The following is a 20,379-nucleotide window of genomic DNA, read 5'->3' on the forward strand; positions in this document are numbered from 1 at the left end:
GAATAATATGAAATGTCAATCATTTATACCACATATTGCTCTCCTTCCTCACAGTCTTAATTCTGACATGTCAGTATATTAGATCTGTATCTCAGGAAACAGCTGTTGCTCAGTGGAACATTGGGAAACCGTTGACCGCATGTGCAGCATTCCCATGAATTATATGAGACAGTAATAAAATGGAGACCAGCTCATCAAAACATTGCTTCATACCACCGCGATTGTTCTAAAACTTCCTTTTAAACTGGGAAGTTTTTCCCTTGTGGTCAAATAGTCATTTATCATGGGAAGCCATCATCCGTATCCACTAACTGGCAAAACAACAAACTGAGTGCTACTCTGTAAATGAGAACTAGAAGTTAGAAATTAAAGGTGATTAACAGAGAATATTTTAGTTTATTGAAGTTATTTTTATCAGAATGTGCCAACCTTTACTGCTTTCATAGTGACTGACTTCTGCTCATTTTCCATTTTTTACCTAGCGGTCCAACCTGACCAGCCCAAATGAAGGTTTATTGTCTTTATCAAAAGCCCAGTCAATCAGTTGCAACTGTATTTATATTAGCTTTTCCACTGACTTTATAATTTATTGCCAAACCCTAAACCATTATCAAACTTCCTGATTTTTTTTTTTTTTGGCACTGTTTATGGTCGTTAAACAAAGTGCCATAAAGATAATATTTTTGTGTTTTTCAGACTCAGAATGTGTTATCATTGCTATATATCAAATTTATTGTAATTTAAAGTTGTGTATCTCTAGATGACAAAGACAAAAGCACAAAGTAGCTTATTTCTGACACAAATCAATGCAGCTGTTTCAGCCCAGCTCTCCTCAAAAGATGAAGCCCTGTCATCTCACACACACTTATCTCACCTTGCACATTTTACTGACACACACACACACACACACACACACACACACACACACACACACACACACACACACACACACACACACACACACACACACACACACAAAGAGGAGAGCGACCAGACTGTGATAGAATCGTTATGGAATGTGAAGCTTATCATTAGCTGGCAGCAGAGTGATGGAGGAATAAGTCACGCATACGCACACACACACACACACACACACCTCTCTGCAGGATTCACTCTCCTCGGTCGCTTAAGTTTCCAGGTGTCTATGCACTGAAGCAAAGTTTGAAAGATTTTTCCTCGGTTGTGGTGCAGGTATTCTGTCTGTTAACACAATAATGTAAAAATCAAAAAGCCAAACTTCATGAAAGCTGGTGGGGAGGTGGTGCACAGCCAGAGTAAGAATCTGCTAAATGTCTTCGCTGATCCAGAAAACTGTCTTTAAACCCAAGTCATGAAGACATTAGCCATGGTGGCGGTTGTGCTCTATAAGTACCATTCTAGATTTATGTGAGTTACGCTGTGGTTTCACTCTTTTACACTCATTTAGCTCAATAGTTCATGCAATGTCATGGATGTAAACACACATACAAGCTCACATTTTTTGTATGTACGTATCAAATGTACAGTGGGTCATGCTTGTAGTGGTACATTCAAGGCTAGCTCGCTTTCCTAACTTTATTATTTTTTTGGGATACCACACTGGAATTATCTGCATCTAATGTCATTCTTCTTAATATCCACGTAACAACATAGTTTAACACCTGGCGTTAGAGTGGGTTCCTGATAATTTCCCTGCTCTATATATAAACAATCGAGTAAATACTAACTGTATTGTTGTTTTTCTGTCAGCAGGAGGCAGCAATGCTCTTCCTGTGCCCAGTCAGGCCTAAATGAACCTGCTGAAGCCCAAAACTTGCTGGCAACTTTAAAAAAATTCTCCACAAATGCATTACTTGTCAGAGCAAGAAACTCTATGAACAGAAACTACTATCTGACTTTTAGCTTTCTAGTAATCCTTGAACTAATCCTGTACTGTGCAGTATAGTCAGTTAAGAAAAACACAAATCTGAGCTCAAAATCATGGTATTTCATTAAAATCACTATTCTACATGTCTCAAAAAATTTGCCAAAAACTTATAATTTGTTCTAACCAGATTCTGTAAATTAAAAAAAATCTACTCTCCTCAGCACCACTAAGAAGCTGCTCTTCAGGCTGTTTACATAGAGCAGATGGGAAACAAGTGTGGACACAAATTAAAAGTGTGACAGTAACATAACTACATTATGTAGGGTCACCATTTTACATGGTATTGATGAAACCTATTGACCACGTGCAGAAATGTTGTACACATTGATTCTTTTTTTCGTGAAATAATATTCAAAGATTGTATTTTAAATTTCTTCTGACCTGTGACATTGTAATTTTTTGACTTCTTCTACTTCCACGGTTGTTCTGTTTCCATAAAGCTGCAGGACTTTAAATTGCACTGAAAAAAAAAACAACAACACAGTGGATAAAAACATGACGGGAAGCAAAAACTGCCAGGAAGCATTTTGGAGTTTCAAGGGTTGTGCTGCATTATTCACCATTTCAATATTAACAATAGACCAAGTAACTCTGTGATATTAAAGGTGTCACTTAGTGTGATAAACAGCAGATTCCTTCAGTTCTGTGAAGCATTTTAGTAATTTTCAGCTTTCTTTTCTAATTAATGCTGTTTTTTTCCTCTGATACTCCTGAACTTCTACATAAGCAACAGTTTGCTTCCCTGTAGCACATTTATAGGTGACATCATGTCAATGTTGTCTTTAAAGCTTCTTTTGCTGCTGTCTTGTAGCCAAATATTTATCAAACCTTACACATTCACATTAATATCTATTCTTTTCTGTACAGGTTTAAAATTACACACAACTGAAAACATTTTGAATTTATAAAGGCTTTTGTCGTTAAGGAAAGGTTGTTGTTGTCAATGATACCTTGCGTGAGCTGAAACTGAAAATTTAGCCAAATTCATCACTGTTGTACATTTCACATTAATCAAGGTTGAATTTATAACCAGTATTCATAAGTGATGCTGCATACCAGGCTTTTGTCTCGAACCTGACCTCTGAACTCTGTTTGGCAGCCTGCGGTCCTGGATAACCTCCTGACCTCCATGAAGTTCGTCCTGCATGGAATGGGAATCCTCCGCATCAACTTGGCCAACAGCAGGAACAAGGTAGACAGTTTTCTCCACATTTGTTTTCTTTCTCCTGCACTGCACACAGATCACCACTAGAGAGCAGCATCTCAGCGCAGCAGCAGCAGCAGCAGTTTGTTTGCATGAAAGAGAGCACAAAGTTAGGGGATGGGTGGGCGGTTTGATTATGAGGTTTAATTCGATTTGAACTTTATTGTCAAAGTTATCAGAGCTCGTACGTTTTCCACCCACTCGGCACCATACTGGGAGATGATGGCCGAAGTATTTCCTCTAATAAATGTCACCAGGATGTCCATGTGTTTGTCACATGTGCTTGTCTACATCCAGTCATTTGTCCATCTCTACTGGTTAATAGTCTGGAGAGCAGAGCAGAGCCAGGCTCATAAACTTTTCTGTCGCTCAGATGTGCTTCCTTTTTTCCATCTGGCCTCTCCGCTCCTCTCTGGTCATTCATCTACATTTCTGTCTTTTCTTGCAGGTCCATGCCCATTCTGTCCTGTCGTGTGGGCGGTGTTTTGACGAAGAACAGGTGCTGTTTCCTTTCCTGAGCCACGCCCTGTCCTGTCTGTGGGCCGACCAGGGGGTGAGGGCCGCGGCCGCCCGGGGATACGAGTACGAGCTCAACGACTCGGCGCTGTAGTGAGTGGTACTCCTCTAGTGCACACATACACTCGCACTCACGCTGGGCTGAGGAGATGTGGGGGTCTAATTAGCCGGACTTAGTAGCTGATGCTCGGCCGTGTGCTCGCTGTCAGTGGGAGTCAACGTCTGGAGACTGGACAGGAACGAGTGAGGGAGGCAGGTTGCACTAGACTGTAAATACACGCATCTCCACGGCTGTTATGTGTGTTTATTTAGAGCCTATGAAATACGTGAATATGTTCAAGTATGGATGAGTGCATACAGGAGAAAAGTGATGTTGAAAAAAGCAACCTTAGAGAGGGGAATAAAAGGGATTAGAAGAATTTAAATAAACGTCACACAAGTGCAGGCACAGTGGTGAAAGTGAAAAAGTGAAGTGTAGAGTGTGTGTGTGTCAGAGCTGAGACCCACCAGGAGGCCGTCTGTTCTCATCCTCTGCCCCAGTGAGAGGCCTCAGCTCTGGGGTTATCTACACCGACAGGCCCCTGGTTCCTACTGAGAACCATTGTTCATCACTGTCACCTTCTGCTCTGCACGCACACACGTCGTACTGTTACACTACTTGTGAGGACCCTTAGTGACACAATGCATAATCTCGAGTCTAATCCTTTAGTGGGGTTTTATTTTTTCCAGCTAAAACTGATCATTCCTTTCTTTCAGCGGTGCTGAGGTCATATCTGCCAAGTTAGTTGCTATAACCTGGCAACACAGTGACTGTGTTAAAAAGGCCAGACTTTGCAAGAAACAAGTGAAATAAGATCGTTTCAGCTGTAATTTCATACAACTTTCCTCTGCAAGAGGTCACCACAGATATTTCTGTTTGGCTCACTTTTGTCTTTTCCGCAAGATAATTTGATTCAGATCATCAGGCTAAACAGCTGACGTGTGCACAACCTGTTAAATCTGTAAACATTTGCAAACAGCAAAATTCAGGAACATTTCAGCTGAGCTGCAAACTGTGTTTATACAAAGAAGATGGGTGAAAATGAAATTGTAAAATATTTTAGTATGTTGAGTCACCATGTTTTTTCCAGTATTAGTTATATCTGTAAGCGCAAAATGTTGCACAGGTTGATTCAAGGACTTTTACAATTTTGTGACACAAGTAAAGAAAGAATCTTTTATTTTTTTTAATTAATATGTTATAACTGTCTCATGCATGAAAACATGTATGAATTCCCTCTGCTTCTAGCCATGGTTGTGCTGTTTCTATAGAGGTGCAGGACTTTACATTGCAGAAATAAGGTGAGCGCACAGCGAGTTAAAATGTGACAGGATCAATAAACCATTCTTGCTTCCATTGACAGTAAATGGCTGCTTTTAGCCCAAAAAACTTTAAAACCACACTGACAATGTTTCAGTAGTTTTGCTCTGGAGTTGGTGGAGACCAAAAGAAGACGAGTGAATCTTGGACTTGATGTGTTCATCAGGCAGCTCCAAATTAAAGTTGATAATCCATATGCTGTTATTGTATTAATCTGACCATTATTTATCTCAGGCACTTCAGTGTAAACTTCCAAAACTAAACGTTGCAGAAAATACAAACTAAAATGTGAAATCCACTTTCCAACTGAAAAGGAACAGCGAGAAGAATGCAACGTTAATTTACTGAAACGACAGTAACTCTGTAAATAATATCAATGTCTGGTGTTCAGTTTGTTCTGCCGCCCTTTAGTGTTCAAAATGATCAATTAATACGGCGTTTTGAAGAGTGACCAAACTGTCTAAAGCTCAGACTGGTCCTCACAACTACAGAAGTAACTCACATGTACTCGCATATCGTCCGCTGCATGTGTGTGGATTTTTTTTTGTGCAACAGGATGTATGTTGCTGGCCAAGAAACTAATTCAGGATGACTACTTGAGAATGTCACAGTCAGTTCAAGTAGGAGGAGATGCCGCTTTGTGTGTGTCTGTGTGTGTGTTCAAACAGATCACATCTCACTGAGCGCACGCACACACAGGATACAGTTTATTCCAAAGGCTGCTGTGTTAATAGCTAATCTGTGTTTGGAAGCTTAGCCTCAGTGTGTTATTATGGTAAACCACGGTGTGAATATTCATGGTGATGAACCGATGTGCCCCCTGTGGCTGCAGCCTTATCACCGCTCACCCTGCCCTCCACCTGGCAGCCGACACAGCCACAACACCCATAACACACGAGCCTACGCCCCCCGTAACCGATACCCGATTTCTCTTTTGATCTCAAGTTTGTCTGCAAGTTATTAATTTTGCTGCCGCTCTCCTTCTTGTTCCCCTTGTTTCTCCTCTGTCTTTAACCTTTCTGCACCCTTCCTTCCTCCTCTCCTAGTTTCTTCGAGAACATGAACCGCATCACGTCTCCTGACTTCGTGCCCACGGAGACAGACGTCCTGCGAGTACGACTGAGGACGACGGGCGTCATAGAGACCCAGTTCAAAGTCAACCACCTCATTTTCAGGTAGAAAACACCTGTCACTCTGCTTTTTGATGAACCAGTGTCTCTATAGGTTTTCTGCTCGTGACACATGTTTACTCGGTATGAGCTGACTCCTTTTACTGCAATATAAATTCCTGCCCCGCTATGAGCAGTGACTCAAAGAAAAAAAATCTTCCATGCTGTCTGACACCGACATAAAGCTATGAATCATTAAAAAACAAAACATGAATCCCTTTACTATTTATTTTACAAAAACTGAAAAAGAAAGAATCGGTATGTACAACATTTTCAAGTGCGCACAAGTGATACCAACACTGAAAAAATGACAATTTTAGTAATTACATTTTTTAATTTGCTTCTATGCTCATCTTCTGTTGACTCTGTATAAACACAACCAGCATTTCAGCCCAGTTCATCTATAAAGTCTATCAATTTTTGTGACATGACTCCTGGTCAGAGGTGAATCACTGAAGGCTTCCAGTTATGATAAGGAGTATATAATTAGTAGATTTTTACAGAATCTAGTTAGACCTCACAGCTTCCATCCATCCATTCTATACACCGCTTTATCCTCACTAGGGTCGCGGGGGGTGCTGGAGCCTATCTCAGCTGACTCGGGCGAAGGCAGGGGACACCCTGGACAGGTCGCCAGTCTGTCACAGGGCTACATATACAGACAAACAGTCACACTCGCAGTCACACCTACGGGCAATTTAGAGTTATCAATTAACCTCAGCATATTTTTGGACTGTGGGAGGAAGCCGGAGTGCCCAGAGAAAACCCACGCATGCTCAGGGAGAACATGCAAACTCCACGCAGAAAGATCCCAGGCCCACCCCGGGATTTGAACCAGGGATCTTCTTGCTGCAAGGTGAAAGTGCTAACCACTGCCCACCTCACAGCTTATTTCTCATAAATTTTTAAATGGAATTTTGATGAAATATCACAATTTTAAGCTTAGATTTGGTTAATTTTCTCTAGTGAATAGCATGCCACAAGTGGATAATGATGATTCTTTTCATTTTTACAGTTTCTTCTTCTGAAAAATAGTGTCATTATGATTTTTTTTTAAAGATAATGTACTTTCTAAATCTGAATGCGGCCGCTTATATCCACTGACTCACTCAACCTTCTTCACTTCTTTAGCCGTGACGCTTTTATCTCTGTCTACAGCCCCACGATAGGCTGAGATGAAGATGTGCGACTTCATTCAATATGTCAATACAGCACCTATCAGTTGGCTTTACACTCATCTAGCGACCGCACACACACACACACACACACACACACACACACACACACACACACACACACACACACACACATTGAAAGGCATCAGTGGCTTGGTCTTATCAGCGGGGCGGCAGAGGGCAGGTGTCTGAGCTCAGGATGGTCATATTCATCTGTAGATCTGTAATCAATGAGCCGGTGTCACATAATACAACCTTCTTTATCATCTTCCAATGGCTGAACTCATTTCCTGAAGCCTCTGATGGTCGGAGCAGGATGATGAAGACTAATGAACTGGACTTCTCTGCTGTGTGACTGATGTAGAGCAAGTAAACAGCAAAACGTGTAGAAAAAAAAGTAGACATAATCATTGATGTTTTCCAAGTTTCGTTTTGTGGTTGGAGGTGTTTTTCCTATGCCAGTGTATATTTAGTTAAATGTTAATTATCAGCTGTTTTAAATATTTTGGTGTCAACATCATTTGAATTTTGATAATAATCTTACTGTTTTTTAGTACCTTACTTTGATGTGTCAAAATTATTTGCATTTTTTAGGCTGTAGTAGTAATTATATTATTTAATAATAGAGGACTTTTCAAAATTAAAGCTACAAAGTGCCTCACAGGGAAAACAGATTAAAATTACCAAGTAATAAAATCATCCAACTACCAAAGACATAAAAGAACGGTTTCATTTATAAAAGGGAAAAGCATTATTTAACAAAATAAAAGACTGCTCAAAGAAAATTAAAACCCAAATTAAATCATGAAAAAGCCACATGTTGAAATGGCTGCCTTCCTAAGTGCCTTTTAGTTAGCATGTAGTCTTAATGGGCTGCATTATAGCCACTATTTCATACATGTTATATATTTGTTTATCAATTTATCCATCTCTGAATGTCTCTCAGCTTTACATTTTCCACAGAGCTCTGACCCATAGACATAAAATCAAAGCTAGTGATAATGTTACCCACATTGGCTGCACAACCTGCTGACACTAAGGATTTTTCTATTGTTGTGGGAACACTGCTGTCAAAAAAAAAGTGACCCACTTAGTCTTCAGTTCCTCAGATGCTGGAGTGCGTAAATACTTTTGCGTTCACTCTTGCAGCCAGCAGCAGGACTTTGATGTCATTGAATGTGAAGCAGCTGCTCCTCCTGAAAGGTTTCTGTGTGGAACATGGATAAAGCTGGGAGGTTGTGTAGTTGTACAGGGAGTGAAAGAACTGCAGAAGGCATTTTCATATTCTCACAACTTGTTTTTTACCATTTCAAATGTATTTCCACAGCACAGATGTTTTCAGATTCATATTAGACGTTTAAGATTTATTCCAGACAAGTAACTTCTTGGTAAAATCGGTGGCTTACATTTTAGTGCATTGCTTTTACATTGTAATTTTCCTTTGCGGCTTTATTGGAAGGGTAACTAAAGGACAACTAAGTTTTTCTTTGTGTGTGTTAGTGTGGTGACAGTGTGTCTGTCATCATATTCAGGAAAATCAGATTACTTCACCCCTCTTTCTTAGTAATATCTACCTGAGGAGCGACTCCTCCTCCGCCTTCACAAAATATAAACCCGTCTGTCATCCCTGCTCCACGTTCCATCTCATGTGGAATTAAAATCATAGAACGTATTACCTCAGCTTTTCATAACTCTCCGTTTAGCATATAAACATTGTGAACAGAGCCAGTTTGTCAGCTCACGACTTCCATCTGCGGCATTTGTTTGACATCTAAATGAGTCTCTGCGTGCTGCTGACTTGTGACACATTTGACCTGATCTGACAGCTTTTTTCGGTTCAGAGAAAAGTTTGGAAACACTTTGATAGTACTCGAATGAGTTGTCCTGTGCAGATAAATGCTACTTTTTCCTCGAAGTCTTGCTGGTTGCGTCACTCTCTGCTTCTATTGTTTCTAATTACTTTTTCTGTGATGGTGACGTCGCCGCCAAGCGTCGGATGCGAGTCTCAGGTGGTGCTGCAGGACGGAGCTCAGCCTTCACTGCACCGTCGCTCTTATCAGCCTGAATTCTTGAGGAGATAAATAACTGGGTTTAGTTAATTGACACACAGCGCCATGAGAGATGTGCGTCAGTCTTTATGTGATGTGTGTGTGTGTGTGTGTGTGTGTGTGTGTGTGTGTCGAGGTTTCTGTGTATGACTTGAAAAGATTAAACGCTCGGGGTTGATGAAGAGCTTAGCATACGTTAATGTAATTATTTGAAACTTGGCCACAAAATCGATCTTGAAGGGATTCGAAGAAGTTTTTCCATTCAGATTTAGAGTATGTAGTTTTAATGACATATGAATGAACTAATGATTGTTCTTAATTATAAACAGACACTGGATTCCATGTTTTGATTCCTAAATTATTACTTTTCCACAGTTGTATTGGTTGTAACTCAGCTGAGGTTTTCAAAAGCACAGGGGACAGCAGGGTTATTATGGAAATGGTGTTTTCTCCTCCGTCTCCATCTCGTTGTGTAAATCTTGAGGCTGCACTCGTTGCGAACACAACGTGAAACTATCTCCTTCGGTTTAATGACCGTCTCTCTTGTTGGTTCCTACTTAAGGCTTCTCATCTGTGGCAGCATCTGCGTCCTGCACTCCCACTTTTATTATTATTTAAGAATTGCTTTACGTCTCACTGTGAGCGCTATTAGCTGTGACTGTTTTAAATTAATGCAGCTCTTTTGGTAATGTTGCAGAATGTGTTGTTTGACAAATATTTCTACAGTCACAAATGAACCCTCTGAACTCCAAGTAGTGCTTATTTGCTTCTGTCACCTTTTTCCTCACTGTAAGCACAACCTGTGGAAACGGCACAGCCATGACTAGAAGTAGAGAGAACTCAAAAATGTCTTCCGTGCATTGTGAAGCAGTTCTGTCTGAAATCATCTGAGGAAAAGGCAAAAGTTGATTTTCTTTTAGGCAAAGATGTTGCAAGTACTTGAAAAAATTTGGTGACTTCAAAAAATAGATATTTTACTACTTACACTTTAAATTTGTTTCTGCACAGCCTACAGTTCAGTCCTAAAATCCTTAAATTTTTACCACATGGATCTTAATTACACTCACTAATGCTTTCATGTTTACTTCAAGGAGCACAGAATCTGATGATTCTCTCTGTTTTTAGAGATAATGGCTGTGATAAATGGTGTCATTTTGAAGATTTTGTAAGGATAACACAAAGTTTTTTTTGATTCAGATGGCTCAAAGAATGGTGCTGTTTAATTATAGGCCCACTGAAGACCGTATTAAGTTTGTACAGTTCTGATTATTTACCTAAAATGTAGCAGCATGTAATTTTTTCAGTGTGCAGCCAGTCAGGTGAACACAGAGAAATGAGACACTTTCAATAAGCAAGCATCTAATTGAACATAAATGAAAATAGAAGTTACAACATGTATCTACTGACAGAAATTGAGATATCAAAATTCCATTTCAGAGAAACAAAGAGGAGGAAGCAACAGTAAAGCTGTCTGACTGATATATAAACTGATTAGCCTAGCCATGCTAGATCCCATGTTTCTGACGGCACAAGGGTCTAGGCACGCTCGACAGGGAGGGAGGCGGGCTAAAAGGTTGTCTATCAAATCCCTCTGCAGCAATTGGGTAGGTATACAACCAATCAACGCAACGAATAGGCTGACGTGGTTCCGAGAGCACCAACGGATTGTGTGGCTAAGTCCTATTAGCTTCCCAACCAGTGGAGCCGCGGAGCCAACTGGTATATTAAGGATTTGTCATATCCCGTCGGCATAAGTCCAAATACGTCTTTCTTCTCAATGAAACACTTCAGTGCCGTCCTTTGTTTATCTTTCAAGTTGAATTTTAGCTTCAAATCTTTAAGGGCTGTGGCCAAAGCCGAGTCGAAAGATAACTGTTTATTGTGTGCCGGTTGTTTCTGTCAGAATCGTCACGCCTCTGTCGTCACTTCGTTACGCCCGCCTTCTGACTCTACACTTCATGGTGATTGGTCCGGCCAGTTTTAGGAGAATCCAGCCTCAAGCCTTATGGAGGGTAACTAGACCCTCCCTGGCAGAGAATTAAATTCGTTGCCGTGGGTTGTCTAGCGCGGCTAGGCTATAAACTGATAAGAGTCTGTAAATAATACAAGAATGCAGCGGTTTAGCTCACATCTGCACAAGTTTTTAAACGGAACAGTTACATTTTGGGGAATTTTTGACTGAAATCTTGCACAATGAATTGCAGATCAAAAAAGAGAAAATCCAGACCCCACATCTTATGTCATTATTCAAACACTGCACCAGATTACGGGCTTTCATCATCCAGAGTCTTTTGTATGCATATTTTTGTGTATGGACATGCGTACAGCCTTGTAATTTCCCACCCAGACACGGCCGATTTAGCATAAAGAGGTCCTGTTTGACCTGTGACCTCTCTGTGTAATAAGAATCAGGGTCTTTTCCTGCATCATTAACTTCAACGACTCTGATGATTCCAATTACAACTCTGCAGATGGGGGTGAATAATCGCGGGGCAGGAATAGCCGGAGGGGTGAGAGGAGGACAGAATGATGTGACCCGACATGTTTAACATGGATAGTACCAAATGTGCGCCTTTACCCAGATGAGGTTAAAGTTGGATCCCTCCGTTAGCAGGCAGCCTAATCAGTTTTCATTTGGAGAATATTAGAACCACAAAGAACTTTTCACCAATATGGTAGTAAAAGTTTCCCCTTTTCATTCAGTGCTGCAGAGCATCAAATTAGACTAAAACAGCTGAATTATTTGTTTTTTTTTCCTCAGCTTAGAAGCACATCTGTTCTGGAGTTTACGCTGAAATTTGGTTGTTCAAGGAAGAAAGTTAACCTTCTGAAGGGAAGCAGTTTCTGGGCATTTTTTTTTTGCTCCTGTCACAATTAGATTTACATTGGAATATTTTTTTTTATTGCAACATGAAGTTTTGCTCCTCTATGGAACAACCACAGCTAAAAACAGAGAAAACTGAAAAAATATATTTTGTGACAAAGTTACAACATCATAAGTCATAAAAAGAAAAAAATAAATGTTGAATTTCTTTGATTATTTATTTACCAGAATTGCAAAAGCCTGAAATCAAGTGTCCACAGGTGTTACTAACACTGGAAAAAATGGTGACCCTACAGATTTTAGACATTTCAGTGCTTTTAAAATTGTTTCCATACTTGTGTACTATTTGCTCTTTGTGAACGTTCCTACCGTTCAGAAGAAGTCAAGGAATTATTGATATATTACTGTTGGTTGCAGCCAAGTCATTAGTGACTTCACAGTTGCACTGAGGAATGCAAAAAAAGTTAATTTTTACTGAATGCGTTTTCTGCTAAGGGTTTAATTTGGGCTATTTTTAAAATGATACATGCAAAATAAACCGATTTTGATGCAATCTCGACATTTCAGTGTTCGATTGGGTTTTCCATTGGAGTGACATGTCACAGATGGGTAGTTTCAGGAGTGTCAGTATGTTTAAAAATTAGGTGAATTTTAAAAGATTTCAAATATATTCCAGGTGGACATGCATAGATTAAAACCTTCAGCCTAAAATTAGTGTAGTTCTATGTGTGCTGCTGTAACAACTCTGAACTGTCAGGACATAAATGGGTGTTGACAGCAGAACTTTAGGGTTTTTATCTCATGACATGGTCCTTTGTCCTGCTGTTGTCTGAGAGTACCGTTACCACGGGGGCTGTGCTTGACATTGGTTAGGTGGGTGATACATGTCAAAATAATATCCACATTATTGCCAGGGACAAAGGTTTCCCAGCAGATCATTGCATTGTAAGAAGATGATCAGTGTCATTCACTTCACCTGTCATTGGTTTGAATGTTGTGGCTGTTTAGTGTATGAAATGTAATGTAGGTTTCTAAACAAAACAAAGCAAATATCATTAATTTTAATGAAGTCGGTTTGTTGGTGTGTTAGTTCACCACTATGGTGACATTCCAACAGTTATCAGCAGTGAATGTGGTAAAGAATATACCTGCAATAGAACATGTTAGCATTCTGACATTAGTAACTAGCTCAAACCACTGCTGTGGCATATCAGCAACCGAGACCAAATGAATGGTGGCAAGTGAACAACACAAGGCTCAGCATTTCTCCAGATTCTGCAGATTAGTAGTTATCTGCCAATTTGTTTGAAGTCTGTTTACTCAAAGCAGTATTGGAAACATCTCGGCCAACAGGAACTTTTGGACACTGCGTTTCATTGTCTTGTACTCTGCAATGACAATAAAGTTGAGTGTAATCTAATTAAGAGCTAAAATATTTACTTTGACATTTGATTGTTTCTGGTTGTGACTAGTTTGAAAGCTGCTGGGTGCTGACTTGATTGATCAACTCTAACACTCTAAGTCATTGTGTGTGCAGCTGCAAAGCTTTGAAGCAAACCTGTTACCAGACAGTGTCATTAGGGTGCACGTGTCTTGTGAGTTGATGTGCATAATGAAGTTTCACTCAAAGTCCCACTGCGCCTGGCTTCACTTTCCACAGAAAGTTTCCAACATAAATCGTGTCTCATCTGTATGTCGCTTTGCTCCTCCTGTCTGTTCCCCCCGTCGTGCGTCTGTGTTTCCATATGTTCATTTCCCCTCTCAATAAAGAGCCGCATTACCTCGATGGATGCTCAGATGGAATGTGGGAGACGGCACATCTGGCTTTTAAAATGGCTGAAGTGGGACAAACTGATCTGTGGCTCTTTCTGCTCTTATTCCTGCTGTGGTTCTTTTTTTCTCATCCTTGTAGAGAACATTGACCTTTACGCTCTTTGTGCTGCCGTGTTGTGATTGTTTCAGGGAAAATGTTGTGATTGTCTCGGTGGAAATTGAAAAAAAGGGATTTGCAGAGGCGCGTGACACACTTCCTCTTTGTGTGCGAGTGTAAATCGCATATTTGAGAAATATCTGACCTTATCCAAAACCAATACAATCTGTCACTGATTAGACTTTCCCCCTGCAGTGCTACAATAGGCTATACCATCTGTATGGACGGTCATGAACACACCACGGGAAACGGCCTCATGCTTTTCTGCTGGAAATTGAATCCTGATCAAGGACATGTCAGTCACAATGAGATGTCATTTCACATATTTACCAGCAGACACACACATATACACACAGCGCTGCCTCCACTGTCATCCTGATGAATGATCCGTGAACAGACTGTCTGTCCTCGTTAGTGTAATCACACAGAGGGATCATATCTTTTGCATCTGGATTAAAATAATGTTCTGTTAATGTAATGTTGGTGTGTAACTGCTGTGTGTGTGTGCGCTCTGTCTCTTTGCTCTCTTGAATGTTCCTCTGTTGAGTGAGTTCATCTGCTAAATCAGAGCCACCTGGGTCCTGTGCAACAATGTGAATCTCTTATTCTGCTACACATGTTCAGATTTTGTTACTGTTTGCTTTAGTTTCCATTTCTTTATCTTGCAAGACATTTTTGATTTGTGGTTGTTGTTTCTGTAAAGCTGATTCTGTAATCCTATTGAAAATCCTGCCCATCTTCTTGACGCTATCAGCAAGACAAACGGAGATTCTGGATTGTTTTTACAAAATATTCTTTCACTACTAGTAGATTAATGACTGTTGGGTAAAGGATGACTGAGGAGTCGGTGAATAATTACCAACTACACTGGAAAAAATGCCCGAGAGCCGGGTACTGCTCAAGGTTTCTTCCCGTTAAAAGGGACGTTTTCTTGCCACTGTCACCTTAGGGCTTGCTCTGGGGGTTCAGGTTCAGGCATATGGGTTCTGCAAAGCATCTTGAGACACTTTGACCTGTAATTGGCGCTATATAAATAAAATTGAACTGAATAGAATTGAAATGACATTGTGCTGCCACACTTTATGAATATAGAAGTAATGGGAAAGCTTGTCTTAATGCTGTTGTAGATGTCATTTATTTGCATGGCTTGTATGATTCGTTAGATTTTGTCTTCAGTCTGGGTCCTCACTTGTCCGCGTTTCTTCCATCCGTGGTCAAACTGTCATGTCTTGTCTGTGTGCAGGATGTACGATGTCGGAGGGCAGAGAACTGAACGAAGGAAGTGGATCGGTTGTTTCGAGGATGTCAGAGCAGTTCTGTTCGTGGTGTCGCTCAGCGGATACGACATGACCCTGGTAGAAGACCCCTCCATGGTACAAACTGCACTAAGTCACCTCCCGCAAATATTCATGCTCTCCTATGCAAGGAACCACTAGATTTGTGTCACCCACTCTGAATGTGTTTCAAAATGAAGTTATAAGTATGTGAAAGTGTCTTCTCTCCGCTCTCCACTACGGCTGTTTGATTGCGTTATTGTCTTCTCTTTGCAGAATCGTCTTCAGGAGAGCTTGAAACTCTTCTCCTCAATCTGCAATAATGTCTTCTTCCGCAGCACATCCATGGTGAGAAATTCATCACTCTCCCACTTCCTCAAACTCAAGAGGAAAGATTTGAATTTCATGTATATTGAAGACTTGGAGAGTTTTCCTCTTGGTAATTTGCAGAAAAATGTTTGCAAATAACTGACGGTATACAAGTCCACAGAGCACCATCTTAGGAAAGAGAGGTAGTCAGATGTGTTTTATTCAGAAGCATGGTTTGTCATGGTTGCTTTTGGCTCGTAGTGAAATAAGAACTACAGTACTTGTAAACAGTATTCACTCCCTCTTGGACGTTTTCTCCTTTTATTGCTTTTCCACGTTGAATCTTGGTCAATTTAATTTGTCTTTTTTGACAAGAATTTGCAAAATAGACTTTCATGACAAAGTGAAAACAGATTTCTACGAAGTAATGTCAAATATTACAAATATGCAGTTGCTTATTTCACACGTGTAAATCTGCTCCGAGCAGGTCGTCTTAAAAACTGAGTAACTGTGACAAAGAGACTAGTGAGGGAGGCCATCAAGACATCTGACTCCTCTGAACAAGTTACAACATTCAGCGGCTGAGATGGGAAAGACTTTCAACTGTTGCCTGTTCTTCACCAGTCAAAGCTTTATAGGAGAGCAGCAAAAGGAAAGCCACTGTTGGAAAAACTCTTATTAAACCATGACTAGAGTTCACCGGAATTAATGTAAGAGACTCTGAAGTCAACTGGAACATGATTCTTTGTTCTAATGAGACCAAAATTGAGCCTTTTGAGAACCAGACTGAACCTTATGTTTGGTGGACGCCAAACACTGCACATTATCACAAACACACTGTCCCCACTGTGAAGCATGGTGGTGGCAGCATCATGACGTGAGGATGCCTGTTGACCGCAGACACTGGAAGACTTATAAAGGTAGAGGGGGAAATAAATGCAGCACAGTGTAGGGAAATACTGGAGGCCAACCTGATGCAGTCTGCAAGAGAACGGCGACTTGAGTGATTTGTTGTCCAGCAAGTCAATGAACCAAAGCATGCAGTCAGAGCCACACAGAAGTGGTTGGAAGACAACAAGGTGAATGTTCAGCCCAGACCTCAGTCCAATTGAGAATTTGTGGCTGGACTTGAAAAGGGCTGATCCCGGTGCAACCTGACAGCATGAGCAGTTTTGCAAAGTAGAATGGAGTAAAATTGCCCGTGTCAATGTCAGATATATTTATTTAGCATTTTTAAAAGTCTATGGCCAACCAAAGTGCTTTACAGTAAAATAAATCATCAACAATACGAGAACAATAAAAGGAAACAAAACAGAGAAAAGATCCATTAAAGGTGACTCTGCTCAGCCAAAGGCCAGGGTGAACAAGTGCGTCTTAAGACGAGTTTTATAAATGGAGAGGCTGTTCTCAGATTGCACAGAGAGGGACAACGCGTTCCACAGCATGGGAGCCACAACTGCAAAGACTCAATCTCCTCTGGTTTTCATGAGGGATCAAGAAACATCCAGGACCATCTGGTCAGCTGACCTCAGGGCTCTGGAGGGTTGATGCACCATAACAATGTCAGAGGCCAGTTAATTCAGAGACTTAAAAACAAATAAAAGAATCCTAAAATCAATCCTGAACCTAACCTGAAGCCAGTACAGTAAGGAAAGCACCGGCGTTATGTTCTCATGTTCCTTTGTCCCGGTTAGAAGACGAGCTACTGCATTCTGAACAAGCTGCAGACGGTTGACTTCTGACTGGCCAATGCCGACATACAGGGTGTCCAGGTTGATTGAGACTCACAGATCACATGCTTTTCCTACAATGGATGATGTGAAACAACACAGGATGTTTGATACACTTTCTATCCTGTTTATGAACCTCTTTTTGCCCTGAATCCTATATTGTAATTTGCACTGTTTTACATTTTACAAGGTTACATTTGTAATACAAGGCATAAAAGAACATCTAAGCTGTATCCTTCTATCTGAGGTTATGCTATGAAGTGACAGGCATGCAAACAACCAAATCTTTCTCTTAAAAGTCATGAGAGGAAAAACAAGGAGACAGCGAGGTGCATCCAAAGAGACCAGTTTCCTGTGTTCAGCTTGACAGTTCAATCCAGGTGGGCGGAGCACATGGATGAGTAAAGGAGAAATGAGCTACATCTCTTTGCTACTCTCCATTTGTTCTCTGTGACACCATGAGACAAGAATAACGCTAATGTGTTTGATAAATGCTGTTTCCACACACCGATCACAGCCTCGGCCCTTTGTCTCCCAGTCCTCTGTCACTCGCAATTAAGCGGCGAGTTGTAATTGGGGTGAGCGTTGACGAGGTGACATTTTCCCCCGTCTGTTTTTCCGTCCACATTTCCGGTAAATGATCACATTAAAAACAACCGTGTAATGAGCTTGTTCAACTTATTCCACTTAACTCGCATTTGAAGCCCACTTAAAATACAAGCCACCGAGCCTTGATGCAAGCATCAACCGCTGTGAACTCTGCAGCCTTTTATTGTGTTTTTACCAGCTCTGATTAACCCTTCTAGAGTAAAACAACATTTTCTGACCAAACACTGGCATTTTATAGCTTTATAAAACAAAACTGAGTGTGTTTATGTTGTATGATTATGAAAACAGACTCAATTCAAACCATTAGAGGAAATGTCTAAACATAAAAGTTTCTGTGTTGCACTAAAGCGTCTCTTTTAGTAGGCTTTACTTTTTTAACCATAAAAAAAAAAACTTATGAGGCTTCAGAAGAGCCAAATGGGCAATAAAATGTCTGTGTGAGACGTGTTTATGTGTAGGGTTGTGTGTGGGCCTGCACGTTAACACGGCTAACAGGCTCATTAAACAAAAGTGTGTAATGATGCCTTTTTTTTCACGTGGGAGGAGAATTTGTAACCTCCACCTCAATTAACTCTTCACTGTGGCTGGTTAGTGGTAATTACACACCTAGGTGTTGCTCCGTATCCTCTTCATTGAAAATCTGCTCTGCCTTATCCCTCCCTCGTTATTATCGGGGGGCTTTTTGTGCGCGTTTGGTTTTGCGATCAGACAAGCCGGAAAAGACAGAACTTGGACGTAGTTTTAATTGGTTGACTACAAAGCCAAAAGTACTCATGCAGCGTGGCGGCGGCTGAGCACGGGTTGAGACATAAACAGCAGAAAGGCAGATTAACGAAAGCAGTCGCTGACCCTGTTGAACTCTTTTCACCGGAGACCACATGAGGCATCGATTGTGCACTGAGCGAAGTCATTGATCCACCATCATCGCCCCCCCCCCCCCCCCCCCCCCCCCATGCTCGTATCATCACAGCCATTGATTTTTGCATTTTGCGTGAATATATGTAATTGACAACAAATATTCCTGATATTGGTTTTATGGTTTGGGTCATTATTGCTGTGCTGCAGGTGGGAGTCACCAAATCAAATTAGGATTGTGCTTTTGATTGATTTTCCTTTTCTGCTGGGGGGGGGGGGGGCTGTGATGAGCTTGTTCTGCTCTCAGTTGATTGTTTTTTTTTGTTTGTTTTTATTGCAGATTTTATTCATGAACAAGATAGACCTTTTTCAAGACAAGATTTTACACTCTGGACGACATCTGCGGTTGTATTTGCCACAGTTTAAAGGTAGGATACTAATTATTGATGCCGACATGGGCAGTGTAAGATTTCAGAAATAACACTGTAGTAGTGAAAGTGCTTCAGAAGCTACAGCCGTTTTAATTTGGATTTGGATCTTTTTCTTTTTACTTTTTCACTCCAACACATGAGGAAAGTGGAAAAGGTTAAATATCAGTACAGAATATACAAAAGTGACCATGGCAAGTGTCACTATATACCCTGATTTTTAGGTGTCCCTTGCCTGCAGTTACACTATATGGACAAAAAAAACTAATGTGGAACAAATTGTTAGGTCATATGTAGAGGAATTTTACTGAATATTAGGCCTTATAAATATAAGAATGTAAACCTGTCTTAGCTTGTGTTAGTTTTAGGATTAATATTGTTTATTTGGAATCCAGAAATCCAGAATAACATGTATGTTTAAGAAACAAAAATGTTGCCGACAAAGCCAGTTTCACGACTAGTGCAGTTAGTGATTCTTATTTGATGATATGACTGTAAAATTATCAGACTGTCATTAAAGCACATAACATCTTAAAATAAAACTAATTTCAAGCAATTTACTTGAGCGTAGTCAGTGCAAAAGAAGCCCATCAATAGACATATCCATTTATCTAGTTTAAAATAACTCAAATGAAGACAAAGTTACTCTTTAAGACAATCAAAATTTATTTCTGTAGCCCTTTACAACAGTCCAAAGGGTGACCAAAGTGTTTCACAGTGAAAAAACAAGAGAATAACTTAAAAACAATACAGTAAGTTAAAACAGAAACAGCAATAAAATAATAAAAAAAATAAACCGCAATTAAACAGCATCAAAGTATACATCTAAAAGGAATAAATTGTCACCATGCCGCTAGGTATTAAAAGCCATATTAAACAGCAAACAGACAAAATTGAGTTTTTATTACAGTACGCTTAATGAAAAGGATGTTCCTTAGAAAGCTCTAAGTAACTCATTTATAGTAAATCTAAATGTAAGATTATAAATCCGTTAATTCTGCAGTTTTTGCCATGAAGCTGTGACATCAGTAATATAGATAGC

At 40.3% G+C, this 20,379-nt stretch overlaps 1 protein-coding gene across 1 annotated transcript in view; it reads left to right on the forward strand.

Moving 5' to 3' along the window:
- gnav1 (guanine nucleotide binding protein (G protein) alpha v1) overlaps positions 1–20,379 on the forward strand; it is a 34,784-nt gene that overhangs the window by 10,909 nt on the left and 3,496 nt on the right. Inside the window, exons 3-8 of the mRNA XM_022207956.2 lie at positions 3,006–3,098; positions 3,559–3,719; positions 6,033–6,161; positions 15,376–15,505; positions 15,683–15,754; positions 19,250–19,337. Of these exons, the coding sequence (XP_022063648.1) occupies positions 3,006–3,098; positions 3,559–3,719; positions 6,033–6,161; positions 15,376–15,505; positions 15,683–15,754; positions 19,250–19,337 (673 nt within the window). The remainder of the gene's footprint in view (positions 1–3,005; positions 3,099–3,558; positions 3,720–6,032; positions 6,162–15,375; positions 15,506–15,682; positions 15,755–19,249; positions 19,338–20,379) is intronic.

The sequence above is a fragment of the Acanthochromis polyacanthus genome, chromosome 3 (genome assembly GCF_021347895.1).
Source record: "Acanthochromis polyacanthus isolate Apoly-LR-REF ecotype Palm Island chromosome 3, KAUST_Apoly_ChrSc, whole genome shotgun sequence".
Classification (NCBI taxonomy): domain Eukaryota; kingdom Metazoa; phylum Chordata; class Actinopteri; family Pomacentridae; genus Acanthochromis; species Acanthochromis polyacanthus.